The sequence below is a fragment of the Diceros bicornis genome, chromosome 21 (genome assembly GCF_020826845.1).
Source record: "Diceros bicornis minor isolate mBicDic1 chromosome 21, mDicBic1.mat.cur, whole genome shotgun sequence".
Classification (NCBI taxonomy): domain Eukaryota; kingdom Metazoa; phylum Chordata; class Mammalia; order Perissodactyla; family Rhinocerotidae; genus Diceros; species Diceros bicornis.
The window spans coordinates 25,853,422-25,867,509 of record NC_080760.1 but is presented as its reverse complement, the minus strand read 5'-3'; the positions used below and the strand labels follow the sequence as shown (position 1 = coordinate 25,867,509).

The 14,088-nt window shown below is 33.0% G+C and overlaps 1 protein-coding gene across 3 annotated transcripts in view; it reads right to left on the bottom strand.

Moving 5' to 3' along the window:
• EMC2 (ER membrane protein complex subunit 2) overlaps positions 1 to 14,088 on the bottom strand; it is a 51,706-nt gene that overhangs the window by 14,106 nt on the left and 23,512 nt on the right. For all 3 annotated transcript variants that reach the window (XM_058564791.1, XM_058564794.1, XM_058564792.1), the window contains exons 5-7: positions 9,357 to 9,414; positions 4,274 to 4,359; positions 4,064 to 4,123 (exon numbers count right to left, since the gene is read on the bottom strand). In XM_058564791.1, the coding sequence (XP_058420774.1) occupies positions 4,064 to 4,123; positions 4,274 to 4,359; positions 9,357 to 9,414 (204 nt within the window). The remainder of the gene's footprint in view (positions 1 to 4,063; positions 4,124 to 4,273; positions 4,360 to 9,356; positions 9,415 to 14,088) is intronic.

The window sequence follows — 14,088 nt, the reverse complement described above, 5'->3', positions numbered from 1 at the left end:
TATGACTACTTATTTGATATTTATTTATTATTCTATAAGAGAAGGGAAAAGTAGTCTCTACCTTAAATAAACACCCAACTTCATCAAAAAGACAGCTCCCTTGTAAATGCATTCCTTTAACTAGGATGATGCCAAAAATTCATATTAATGCTAAGAACAAATGTTCTTAGAGATTTAAATGGGTTGAGCACAACTGTGACTCTGGTTCACATACAGTGTAAGGTAAGAAAATAGGCAGGTAGGAGTTTCTATTGAAAAATGAATGCCAAGATATTTTTCTCAGAAATGATTTAGCATCACATACAAGAAGGCAATCCCTTCCCCTCAATTTTACAAAGTATAAAATAAAACTAATTTTATGGATAAAGTATAGAATCAAACAAACTTACAGCTGAAAGGCACAAGACATGGTCTAAGGCAGTTTTTCTCAGCCAGAGTCACCCAAGAGTCTTAAGCCATATGGAAAGTGATTTGAGTGATTACGTGCTCAATTCTCCCAAGGATGGTACATAGCCAGTACCATTCCAGAAGCAGAAAGAAATTAATTCATTATATACAACGACTCAATGAGACTAAGATTAGAGAAATAAAAATAGTTTGCATCTATTTTAAATAACCACTATCATTACATGTTAGAGTCAGTAACTAAATAAAGTTTTTGAAGTTCTTCTGTTCCTCATAAAAGCATATGTATAGGTTACAGTATTTGTCCCCAGACTGCTTTATCAATATTATTTTTCCTTATAGGATTTTGGTAATTCCATTTTTTTTAGAATTTTACAGTAAGGCTGACCTACAAAAAGGAACCATAATCACGATCATAATTAATTTATACTACTAGTTGCTCCTTGCTGATATAACATCTAGTTTTAACTATAAATCAAGTAAAAACATTAAGCGTCTTTGTTTAAAATACATATTTTTGTTTATAATACATATTGGTGGTGCTAACACATAAATTATAAGTAATTTTTTATATTTATAAAAAGTAAAGTGTCTCAATATAGTCAACTGGTGTGACATATAACCACCAGAATAACTAACTATAAATGAGAATTTACTTATCAGAAGCAAGGTTATATAAAAGTAACTCAAAGATATAAATAAAGTATGTGGCAGAATTCTATACCTCCTTTCTATAAAAACACTGAATAGGCTTATACAAACATTCTACTGTGGAAATTTAGTTGGGGTAAAAAATTCTAGATCTAGACTAGCAATGCTGTCTGTGACCTACCATATTTAAAATAGCTTATATCTATCCATAGACAGAAAAAAAAGTCAAAATGTTAAATATATCTAGCAATTCCTCAATTGCTACATTTTTGCCACTATGTCCTCAAAACTGTGCTAAATTGACATTCCACAATAATTTATCACTTCTGCCAAAAAATATCCCACCTACTACAATGACTCGCCCAAACAAATCAAATGAATTAAGTGAACAGATTCCGATTTTCATACCGTTTCAAAAAACCCTAAAAATATTTATTTCCCATCACTCTAAATCTGAATATTCCTTCTAAGTGTCCAATTAGAAAAAACGGTCATTTTGTAAATAACTAGCTCCAAGACCAAAAAGAGTTTTGTGATATAAAAGGGTAGGCTGAACACAATTATCATTTCCCCTGAAAAGAAATTATTTTCTAGGTGCTTTTCTGTCTTTGTATGTCTTAATTTCTTGGGATTTTTCAGTTCACTTCTCTTAAGTGTACATTCAACTCTATCTCAATAAAGTCTTTAGAGACTCAAAACAAAGCCAAACTGAATGTGGCCATTACAAGGTAAAGCCAATAATAAAAATAATAAATTTAATGATAGGTTAAAAACAAAGTATAGCCTACTTAAGCACTAAAGAAAGAAATATTAGAAACAAATGCAAAAAAGTAAAATTGAGAAAGAAATAGAAAAAAGTGATATATTTATATAGGTCTTAGAGGACAGAAAACATGAAATTAATAAAACTGATATATCTGACTATCTAAAAATATAAAGTTTCTGTTAATCAAAAACATCAATATTAATAAGACATATAACAAACATGCACATATTTTTAACAGGATAAAGGTTCATATCATTTATATAAAGAGCTCTTAAATTTTTTTTAAAAGGTAACCAATTTTCACCAATCAAAATTTGCAAAAATTGAAAAGAATGAGAGCACTCAGTGTTGTTAACGGGACATTCTAATAATTGCTGGTGTGAGAGTAAACTGATATTATCTTTCTAGTGGACAATTAGGAACAATTTAGCAAAACCACTAAAAATGTGCATATCATATAATCAAGTAATTCTACCTCTAAGATCTCAGCCCAAGGAAACAATTAAAATAAAAATAATCAGTACAGCATTACAGTGAAAATGAAAAACAACCTTTATATTTATTTCCCTAGGAAATTGGTTAAGAATACTAGGGTACAATAATAAGATAGAATAATATAAAGCCATTAAAATCACATTTTGGAATGTTTATGGTGATGAGGAATTTCTGACAAAATATAACTAAGTGAAAAGCATAAGCTACAAAAGATAATTCTGTTTTAGGTTTCTGTTTGTTTCAAGAGTTGCTGAAGAAAAAAATCAAATATAAACTGTAGTTAACTTATGATGATGCAATTACACATGATTTTTGTCTTTGTCTTTATTCTTTATTGGGTTTTCCAAATTTTATGCATTAGGTATTACTTTAATTAAAAAATTTCACTGATGATTTGAAATGTTTTTAAATGCTTTTAAGCACAAGATCTTCAAAAGGCACAAAAACATTTTAAATGACTATCATTTTAGGGACAAAATAAAACTAATGTTAATTTTTTTACTGCACTCCAAAAATCAGTTTCATGTTATTTAAATTATATACTGTATACTTATAAATGCTGACTTTAAAACTATGAAAAATGGAAACAATACCATTTAAACCAAACACACTACCACTCTCACATACATAAGAGAAACCTATGTTTACATACAACATATGTTGTATGTCAACATACAAGCACACATACATCTATACTGAACATGATTCTGGAAATAATTTCTAATGAAAAACAAAGAGAATCTGATAGCAGAGTAGAGAAGTGAAGACTGGTTCCCAGAATACAGTCCATATTCACTGAACGACAGATACTACTTTATTTCAGCTCCCACTTTTATTAGAATTATGCAGACAACTACCTTAATTCTCCATTTCGCATTACATATATAGCCCTGGGCAAAGACAAGAGACAAGTATCTTCATTCTATTTTATTTCCTGTGTCAGCTATTTGTAGTATGAGGATGAAGTTAACTATTCATGCACAGTCAGAATATGTGCATGAGAATCTGATTCTATTCTCTCAAAAACAAGGAAAGAAACAATGTGATATTCTTCAGATTCAGAAGAACTAAGGGGAAAACAAAATCCTGCCTCTAGATGGAGGTTGGTGTTAATGCTGTGATATTAGAAAACCTGCACTAAGACTGGGCTAATCCTCTCACACTGGGATTTCCTCCTGTCACTGCAGCAATAAAAAAGCTAACAAAAACATTAAATATCCAATAAGCAAGTTCCTACAGCATTCAACATTCTTGATTATTCTTGGTTTTTTTACCCAGGCAACAGAATGCTTCTACTTTGGAAGAGTTGATTCTCTTAGTACTAAGGCTAATAAATGCATACAATTGACAGAATTTTTAAACAGCAGGGAGTATAATACTCTTTGTATATAAGAATAATTTAAACTAAAAATTCACAATTTTGATGCATTAAAAATAACCTTAGCTCAGCAAATGCAGGCCTTTCTAATTCCAAATAGAATACCATCCAGATTTGAAAGAAAAACTTATTTCCCAAACAAAAATAATTTAGCAAAACACAAATCACCTAGTTAAAGCAATTCACCTATTATAACCAACAAATTGTTGATTTGTTATTTGTCATTTAATTGTTTACTTATTTTGTTCATTTAAAATGACACATAATTCATACATTCTTACCAATCCTTCAGAAACCATTATGCTTTCTTAACTTATATACTGATGAAAATTGCACTCTAACAAAATTTTATGTTTTTAACAACTTACTCATGTTCATTGATATAAAGTTCTGCGAGTTCATGCCAGGCTTCTTGGTCTCCAACAAATCTGGTGAGAGGAAAGAGAAAAAAAGTAAGTGTGTAGATATTCTGTAAATGAACAGCATGAAGGCAAAAAGGAAAATCAAATGCAAATTCCATTTTAATTAAAAAAGATTTATCAGAATAACAAAACACAATCCTCTTGTAAGACACTCACTGTTCCAGATACTCATTCAGTTCCCGAATAGCCTCCACATTTTTCCCCTGGGCTTTTCGAATGGCAATCTTACGCTTTCTTGCAGCCTATGGGTTGACATTAATAAAGGATTAGGACCTCATGATTCCCTGGGTTTTTGTAAAGAAGTTAATTTGACTGTGCAAATTATTATCTCAATGCCAGTGAAATACCACTGTAGAACTACTGCTTAGTGGGAGTTTATAAACATACTCCATGACATCCCACTGGGGAATTCAAATACTCCTCGAACAATCACATACGCTTTACTTTTGATGTACACAATGTATGCATCATTTCATTCAAATAAATAACCATCCAGATTCTGATAATTACAAGCCAGCAGGGAATCCTAATCTTTATGCAGGCTAAAGTCCTTTACTCTGTCTCATTCATAAGATCTGTATCTTAAGAGATAGAAGGATAGTGGAGATTAGGGGAAAAAAAAAAAAAATCTCACCATGGGCACCTGAATGTCTTTATACAACTATGGCTTCTGACAGCTTTTTTCACAATTTTAAGAAAAAATCTACCTAAGAGTCTTTCAAAAGGATAATATAGGCCCTGAAAGACATATTTTGTAATAGACAAAACATTTAAAACTTGCCTTTTAAAGTTTTTTAAATGACAAACATAAAAATCAGTGCCATTTATTTATGCATTAATCAAATACTGAACATCTATTGTTTTCCAGGTACTGTGCTAGACAATAAAAATACAAGGATAAAAAAAAGGAAGAGATAATTCTTTGTAGGAGCTCAGTCTCATGAGAGGAAGTCATATCAAATAAAAAGACAATGACAGAGACATCTAGGGTGTTGTGGCAACACAGAGATCCTAACGTAGGTTGCGGCAGAGTAGAGGAGGTGGAAGGGCAGGAGGCAAAGAGAGTGCCAGATGTGATACATGTACTGAAATAAAAAGGGCAAGCAGACACTAAGGAAGCAAAAGAGGAAATTATGTGGAGAACACTGCATAGTAGGAGGAACACAAGAGCAAAGGCATAGGAGACAGCAGCATTGTTTGTAATCAAGACTATATGTTTGAGGCTGGAGTGAATAGCCAAGGACTGGAGAGCACTGTATGAATTATTAAATTTACATCCCCTCCATCTCTGATTAATCCAGTGCAGAAGGCTAAGCAATAAATCACACTATAACTAGGGCCAGGTTAAGCTTATTAATTAGGAACATGATTGTCATGGTTTTATATAATACACATTCCACAAGATGCAGACAAGGGAAGTAAAATGAATGGGGCCTCTTTATACTAACAGAGCTACCTGTCGTGGGGTGGGAAAGGTGAGTGTTCTTGCTCTGAAGAAGTGAAAGTCAAAAAATCAGAGAGAATCAAGAGACTCCCCAATAAATAAGACCAAGAGCAATATTTATAATAATAGTGATAACAATATTTTGGTAATAAAAAAATGACATATTAAAAATGTATATCCTTGATTATTCAGCTCGGGCTGAAAGCCTAACACAATGCCTGCCACACAGCTGGTACACAAATATTTTTGGAATAATTTCACTACGTAAAACAATGAAAGCACTATAATGAATGTGAAGTTTAATCTCAAGAATTCAGAAGGAAAGTAAAAGTAAAGTTCTAAAAGTAACTCAATCCTAAAGCCTTTAGGAAGAATATTAGACTTCAAATATGAAAACCTTATCCCAAGTCCTTCTGAAAATAGGTGAGGGATAAATTAACATATAATTAAGAAACTAATTTCTTTTGGACATATAATATCTAATTTCACCAATCCAACATCATTGGAAACATATTTTATTGTTTATTCTTTTCATTTTTCATGATACTAGTTCTTCCACAGGCAATATGGTAGAGCAGAGAGTCCAGGCTTTGAAATAAAAAAGACAAGAAACTGAATCCCAAGTTGTCACTTATCAGCTTTCTAACCAAGGGCAAAATATTTAACCTCCTCAAACCTCGGTGATACCACCAATCTCCAAGTACTAATGTAAAGCAATTGACATAGTACATAGCTAACAGAGGGAAAACAAAGTTCAGGTTCTCCTGCCTCCAAGGCTTACGCCCATGGCCCTGGGAAATGTGGCATTCTAAAAGCATCTTCACCCTTAGCATAGAGGCAATGACACCTATAGTCATGCGCTGCATAACAACATCTCGGTCAAGGACAGACCACACATAGGACGGTGGTGCCATAAGATTAGGACCATATAGCCCAGGTGTGTGGTAGGTTACACCATCTAGGTTTGTGTAAGTACACTCAATGATGTTTGCACAACAATGAAATCATCTAACTGCATTTCTCAGAATGTATCCCCATCGTTAAGCAATGCATAGCTGTACTTGCCATTTTTATGGCTTAAGACCGGCTAAAAGAGAAATCCAAATGGTTCCCCTTATAGACTATGTATGAGGAGGTAGTAACTAAATCCCTAAGTTTTAGGTAAATATTTTAGAACAAGGTGAACTAAATTCAGCTTTCACAAATATATCTCCCCTCAATCCCTTCTGTCCTTCTATAAACGTTTATTGAAAAATCTGTCATGACCCACCAAAGTGTTGGTGTTACTAAGAATAAAAACACTTTCTGTTACTCTAACCACAGAAAGCACTGTGCTGGACACTGAGGGAAATAACAAAGCCATATAAGACCTAGAACTAATAAAGACTAGTAGGGGAAGACTTCACTTAGATGAAAGTTAAGTTACTATGTAGAAGACATCACCAGGGCAGGCCCAGTGTCGTAGTGGTTAAGTCTGCACACTTCGCTTCGGCAGCCCAGGGTTCGCAGGTTCGGATCCTGGGCACGGACCTATGCCCCACTTATCAAGCCATGCTGTGGCAGGCGTCCCACGTATACATGGAGGAGGATGGGCACAGATGTTAGCCCAGGGCCAATCTTCCTCAGCAAAAAGAGAAGGATTGACAACAGATATTAGCTCAGGGCTAATCTTCCTCACCCAAAAAAAAAAAGGACATCACAATTTCTTTTTCCAAAGCAACTTCAATGTATTATCTCAAAGATGGGAAGAAAGTCCAGTTTCATCCTATGCTTAGTACTACTACTAGGATAGAACAATATTTAATTACATATTATGTTAGATCTTGAAGTGAAATGATTTACTCAAAATATCCCCAACTTAAACTGACACAGAAGTAAAATGTTTGACTCCTAATTCCAAGAAAATAAATTACAAGCTATTGATTTTTAACCTGAAATGAGAAAAATACATGAAACTCAAACTTTTCCCAGAAATTTTCATTTTTTTAATATATGACTGTGTGAAAAATACCTTTGAAACTGTGGTGAAGTCTTATAATCAAAATAAGTACATGAGAAAATCTTCAAGAAAAGAAAAACGGTGCATTTTATAAGAGATTGTTTTATTAAAACAGATGGCAAGGTATCAAAATAGTGAAGATTAGAAAATTATTCAAAACTTTCCAGTTTTAACTCTCTTTTTATTGGGAATATCTAGATAAAACTAACAGAAGCTGTTTCTTATTTTTATTTTTTATAACAGGTAAACTTGCAGCTCTGTCAAAACTTTTCCCTGAACTTTCTATATTCTGAAAATCCTCACAAAATAATGAATCGCTCCCATTCAAATATCTACCAAAAAAAAAAAACCTAGGAAGTTTCCAGAAAAAATTTCCCTGGGTTGGGATAATATTAAAAGCAAAAATCTAAACCATTTCACAATATATACATATATTAAATCACCACGTTGTATAACATAAACTTTCACAATGTTACTAGTCAATTATATCTCGATAAAGCTGGGAAAAAACTATCATTTATGCAATACATAAGTATTACTAGAGTATCAATACTCTATTGATACTCTAGTAAAATATCAATTACTAGAGTATCAAAAGGGGCAAGGAGAGATCAAGGATTTATCACCAATGAAAGCCTGGGATAAATGCTACCTAGAAACTGCACACTTCACTGTTCAATAATTTCCCAACTTAGCATAAATAATTTATTTAAAATGAATCAAGTTACTGATGTTCAATTATTAAGCATTTCTGCATTTTACAATCCACAATCGTATATTATATGACTTTCTTAAAATGTACATTTTTAATGAAATACTTGCCAAATAAGAGAACACCTTCATGTATTTGTATTATGTGTTAATATAACAATTTCTCCTTTTATAAAAGGAAAAAACAAACTCAAACTGGCTTTTGTTTTAAAAATTCTAAAAATATTTCTATTTTAGCAGGCATATGTGTGCACGGACATAACACAAAACATTAAAATGCCTGATGTTATCTAAAGTCTCTCCTTACCTCTTCATTTAGTAAAAGGTAAGTCTGAGGGAAGTCATTATGCTAATATATAGTAAACTAAAATGTTCTCAACATTAAAAAAATTTTTTTCACCAGGGTATTTTTAAAATAAATAATACTATATAAGTATATTTGTAACAAATACTCTGCCCAATAAACTGATTTAAATATTTGTTCAAAATCAGGATAAATTAAAGATATATATACTTTTTCTTTATATATATACATTCTTACTCATGTAGAAGGCAGAAAAAAGCAAAACCAAAAGAAATCACCTTCATTAATTCCATAAACTAAGTACAGAGATGATTTCTTTCATTTTTCATTCAAATAAAATATAACTACCCAAAAGAGGCAAGCTACTAATTTATAAACTTCAAAATATCACAAAAACACTGAGCTCTGTTGGACTTTTATGCAAGCACATAAAATTCTTTCTTTCCAAATTCCAACTAGCTTCTCTCTAACAAGATAAAGTCAAATTTTACTGAAGAGTTTTAAATCTATTAAAAAAGAATATGGCCCATCATGAAATATTTAAAATAAAAAGATAAAACCTGGTTCCAAATGCATTTTTCCATTACTTCCAAAATGAATTAATTTCACCTTTTTTTTAACTGAGGTAACATTGGTTTATAACATTATATAAATTTCAGATATACATTATATTTCGACTTCTGTATAGACTACATCATATTCACCACCAAAAGTCTAGTTGCCATAATTTTGCCTTTTAAAATAAACTTTAGATGATCTTTAGGATAATCAGCTAACTTACAGTGTTAGTTGGATCTTCCTGTAAAATTCGATCATATAACTGTATAGCATCATCATATCTATTTAAAAAGAAAAAGAAACATCAAGAATCATTACCTCAAAATTTAATGACAAATAATAAATACAGAAAAAGATTAAACTGTCAGGGCTCTGAATGCATTTACAATTGCTATCCAAGTCTCTTCCGATCTACATAAAACAGTAAAAGTTTGCTATGGTGTCATTTTTTTAAGGAAAAAAAAATCATGTATAATGTATTTATAGAAAAACTAACTTCAAAAATATACTGATTCAATTTGGCCTAAATACAAAGGTAAAAACTAGCAATAGAAATAGATAGATACTTTTCTGATTCACGTTATACCTAGAATTACAGCCAATAAAACATTAAGAAAAAGTTTAACAAATACACTCACACGGAAATTATCTATGTATTAATTCTCCTTTACTGACTATTTATGGTAGTTTTTCTTAGTTGAGCTGGTTCAATTCAATTCATTAAGCACCCATTAAGCTTACACACACAATACTTACTCTTTGCTGGGTTACAATCTCACATGTGAAACAGTTAAATTTACCAGACGAAAAATTAATCAAACATGACAGTATATAACTATAAGGCCAAAATTAACATTATGTGATAGTGAATCAAAGGGAGGGAGATATCAGAAATCACATAAAGCACTTTACCTAACTATATACTCTCATATATGGTAATCTTGATTGGGATGCAAGTTAATTGCTGAGTGATCCTGAAATTCCTTCCTAACCAAATCAACAACTTCCAACTCCCTTCCATTCAATTTCCCCACTTCTGGATATAAATCTTTAGAGAAAGCAAAAAAAAAAAAAATGTTTAAAAAAACTTTTGCAGTGGTGTTTCTAAAACTAGGAACAATAGATACATTCTTGAGATCCATTCATAAGTTCCTCATGCGAATTTTTTAATTTTATATTTTTCTCTTAATGATATTTAACATCTTTTAACTGAACACTCCCACAATTTTAGTGCCCAAGTCTGTATTTGTGACTACAATCACGACAATAGGTAAGAAATCCTTTAACTGTAGTAGACTACTGAGAAAAATAAAAGCAAACTTAATTTGTAAATGTGTCCATACCATGTGAAGGCCAAATGTCATCACTGCACACTAAGTCAATTAGACCCAGCAGTAGTCCAAATAAAGAAAATTAGTTTGGACATCAAATACACGGTAATACAGTAGGTATGCTAGCCTCATAAGAACCTGCAACTACATGAGGAAACAGAAAATAAAATCATTAAATAATAATAAAACAAAATAATAAAATATACAAACAAGCAAAATTAATGCTACAGAGCAGGGGTTCTCACAAGACACAGTACATAAGAATCATTTTTCCAACTATATAACCCATGGGAAACATGTCAGAAATGACACAAGAAGACAGGAACTATTCATTCATTTCATTAACATAATAATAATCGAAATTTTAGTAGTTTTCTAGTTTTTTTTGTATTTTATTAGGAAGCACATTGTTTTTGTGGGGGTTTTTTTTTTTTGGTGACAAAGATTCACCCTGAACTAACATCTGTTGTCAATCTTGGTTTTTTTTTGCTTGAGGAAGATTAGCCCTGAGCTAACATCTGTGCCAATCTTTCCTCTACTTTATATGTGGGTCGCTGCCACAGAATGGCTGACAAGTAGTGTCGACCCACACCCAGGATCCAAACCCGCGAACCCAGGCTGCTGAAGAGGAGTGCACTGAACTTAACCACTATGCCCCGGGGCCGGCCCCCTTACATTGTTTTTATAGTTGTACAAAAACTATACATATAAGGCACCAATATCTAATTTTATATTGGAACATATTTAAGATATACTATAATAAAAAAATAATAATTTATGTAAAAACTGAGTGTGATAGTTAATTTTATGTGTCAACTTGACTGGCCATGGGGTGCCCAGATTAAACATTGTTTCTGAGTATGTCTGAGGGTGCTTCCACATAAGATTGGCACTTAAATTCATAGACTCAGTAAAATAGACTGCCCTTCCCATGAAGGTGGGCATCACCCAATCCCTTGAGGCCCTGAAGAGAACAAAAGCAGAGGAAGGAGGAATTCATCCCTTTTTACTGCTTCACTGCAGAGCTGGGACATCTCATCTTCTCTCCCCCTGCCCTCAGACTAGGATTTACACCTTTGGCTCCCTTGGTTCTCAGGCCTTCGGACTTGGATCAGACTGAATTACAGCACCAGATTTCCTGCGTCTCCAGCCTACAGACAGCAGATCCTGGGACTTCTTAGCCTCCACAATCACGTGAGCCAATTCCTCATAGTGAATCTCCATTTATATGTATATCTCCTATTGGTTCTGTTTCTCTAGAGATTCCTAATACACTGAAGGTCCACAAAAATTTACCTTTAGTCAGCAATGTCTTCAAACCTATTTGTCTATGCACCTGCAGGGCTTTTTAAAGAAAGATCTAATTTATACCACTAACAGACTGATCTCAGTACAGTGAGGACTAGGCAACTACATATTTTTTAAAATGTCACAGATCATTCTCATTCACAATCATGTATGACAATCAATGATTAATGGTCCTATGTGATGAAGATATATAATAGTCACTCTTTCGGAAAAAAGCAGCAAAACCTTACTAGATAAAATGATGATGTAAGTTTCAATTAAAGAATAAGGGTTAAAGAAATTCAAGTTCACTAGATTTCTTAGAACACCTGAGTTAATACTTAAGAATAAGTATTAACCATATCAAATTACCATATCAATTTTCTGTATGGTTGGAAAGAGGGTAGAGGGATAGTTACTATTAAAATGTGTGCTTTGCAAATTAGTACCTCTCAAAACTTTACAAGATAATTTTAAAAAATCATTCATCTTGGATTCTGGGATGTGTTTTGCTATTCACATATTTTAACAATGGTCTAGGATTTTATATTACTTGAAATAAAACAAGTAACATTAGAGTAGAATACTGATTCAGGAGCAATTCTCTGCAGATTTCTTCCATTCTGTCCTCTGATTCAAAATTATTTTCTGCTAACCTAAAATAGTAATATTTTATTTATTTTTCTTTACCTATGCCCTTTGCTTACGTGCAGAGAGGATCCAAAGAGATTAAAACGTACACACACACAAACACAGAAGCCAAAACCAAGGAGTAAAGGGGTTGTGAAACATTGTATCAATACATCCTGCTTAAAAAAAAAGCTACAACAATTGAAGTTACTTCTGTCTTATCTAAAACACCAAGTTAAAAACGTTAAGTAGTAATAAGCTGATCCTAAAATTCACATGTAAATTCAAGGGACTCAGAATAGACAAAATAATCTTGAAAAAAAAGAAGGAAGTTGAAGAACTTAACACTTCCCAATTTCACAACTTAGTACAAAGCTATAATATCAATACAGTATAGAATCAATATGGTGTGGTATATGACAAACATATAGACCAATGGAATAGAACTGAAAGCCCATAAATCAACACTCATATTTACATTCAACTGATTTTCAACAAGGGTACCAAGACAATTAAATGGCGAAAGCACAGTCTTTTCAACAAACGGTGTGGGACAAGTGGATATCCACATGCAAAAGAATGAAGCTGGACACCTACCTCACACCATAAAAAATATTAACTCGGGGCTGGCCCAGTGGCGCAAGCAGTTAAGTGCGCGCGCTCCGCTTTGGCGGACAGGGTTCGCAGGTTTGGATCCCAGGCGCGCATCAACGCACCGCTTGTCGAGCCATGCTGTGGCGGCGTCCCATATAAAGTAGAGGAAGATGGGCACGGATGTTAGCCCAGGACCAGTCTTCCTCAGCAAAAAGAGGAGGATTGGTAACGGATGTTAAGCTCAGGGCTGATCTTCCTCACAAAAAAAAAAAAGAAAGAAAGAAAAAAAAATATTAACTCAAAATGGGTCAAAGATCTAAATGTAAAAACTAAAACTATAAAACTCAAAAGAAAATATAGGTGTAATCTTGCTGACCTTGGATTAGGCAATGGTGTCTAGATATAACACCAACAGTACAAACAACAACAAAAAAATGAACTGGACTTCATAAAAAAATCAATAACTTTTGTAATAAACAGCCCCTGGGGTATATAGGTAAGAGAATAAAGTTAGAAGCGATCACACTGCTTGGGGAAAAATAAAATTGTATCTTGATATAGTTGCAGAGTAGGTGCACAGAGAAGAGAAAAATGAGAAAGCCTGACCTGTGGTCTTTATATATAGTCTAGATACAAGTCTATTATCAGATATATGATTTGCAAAAATTTTCTCATATTACGTGATTTGTTTTTTCACTGGCTTAAGGTGTCCTTTGATTACAAAAGTTTTTGATTTTTTTATGAAGCCCAGTTCATTTTTTATTTTGTTGTTTGTACTATTAAGTTGTTAAGTTTGCACATTCCGCTTCAGCGACCCAAGATTTGCCGGTTCAGATCCTGGGCACAGACCTACTCACCGCTCATCACGCCATGCTGAGGTGGTGTCCCACATAGAAAAACTAGAAGGACCTACAACTAGGATATACAACTGGGGCTTTGGGGAGAAAAAAGAAAAAAGAGGAAGATTGGCAACAGATGTTAGCTCAGGGCCAATCTTCCTCAAAAAAGAAAGAAAACAATCCAATTTACAATTGCATCAAAAAGAATCAAGTAGCTAGGAATAAATTTAACAAAGAAGTGAAAGCCCTGTACACTGAAAACTATAAGACATTG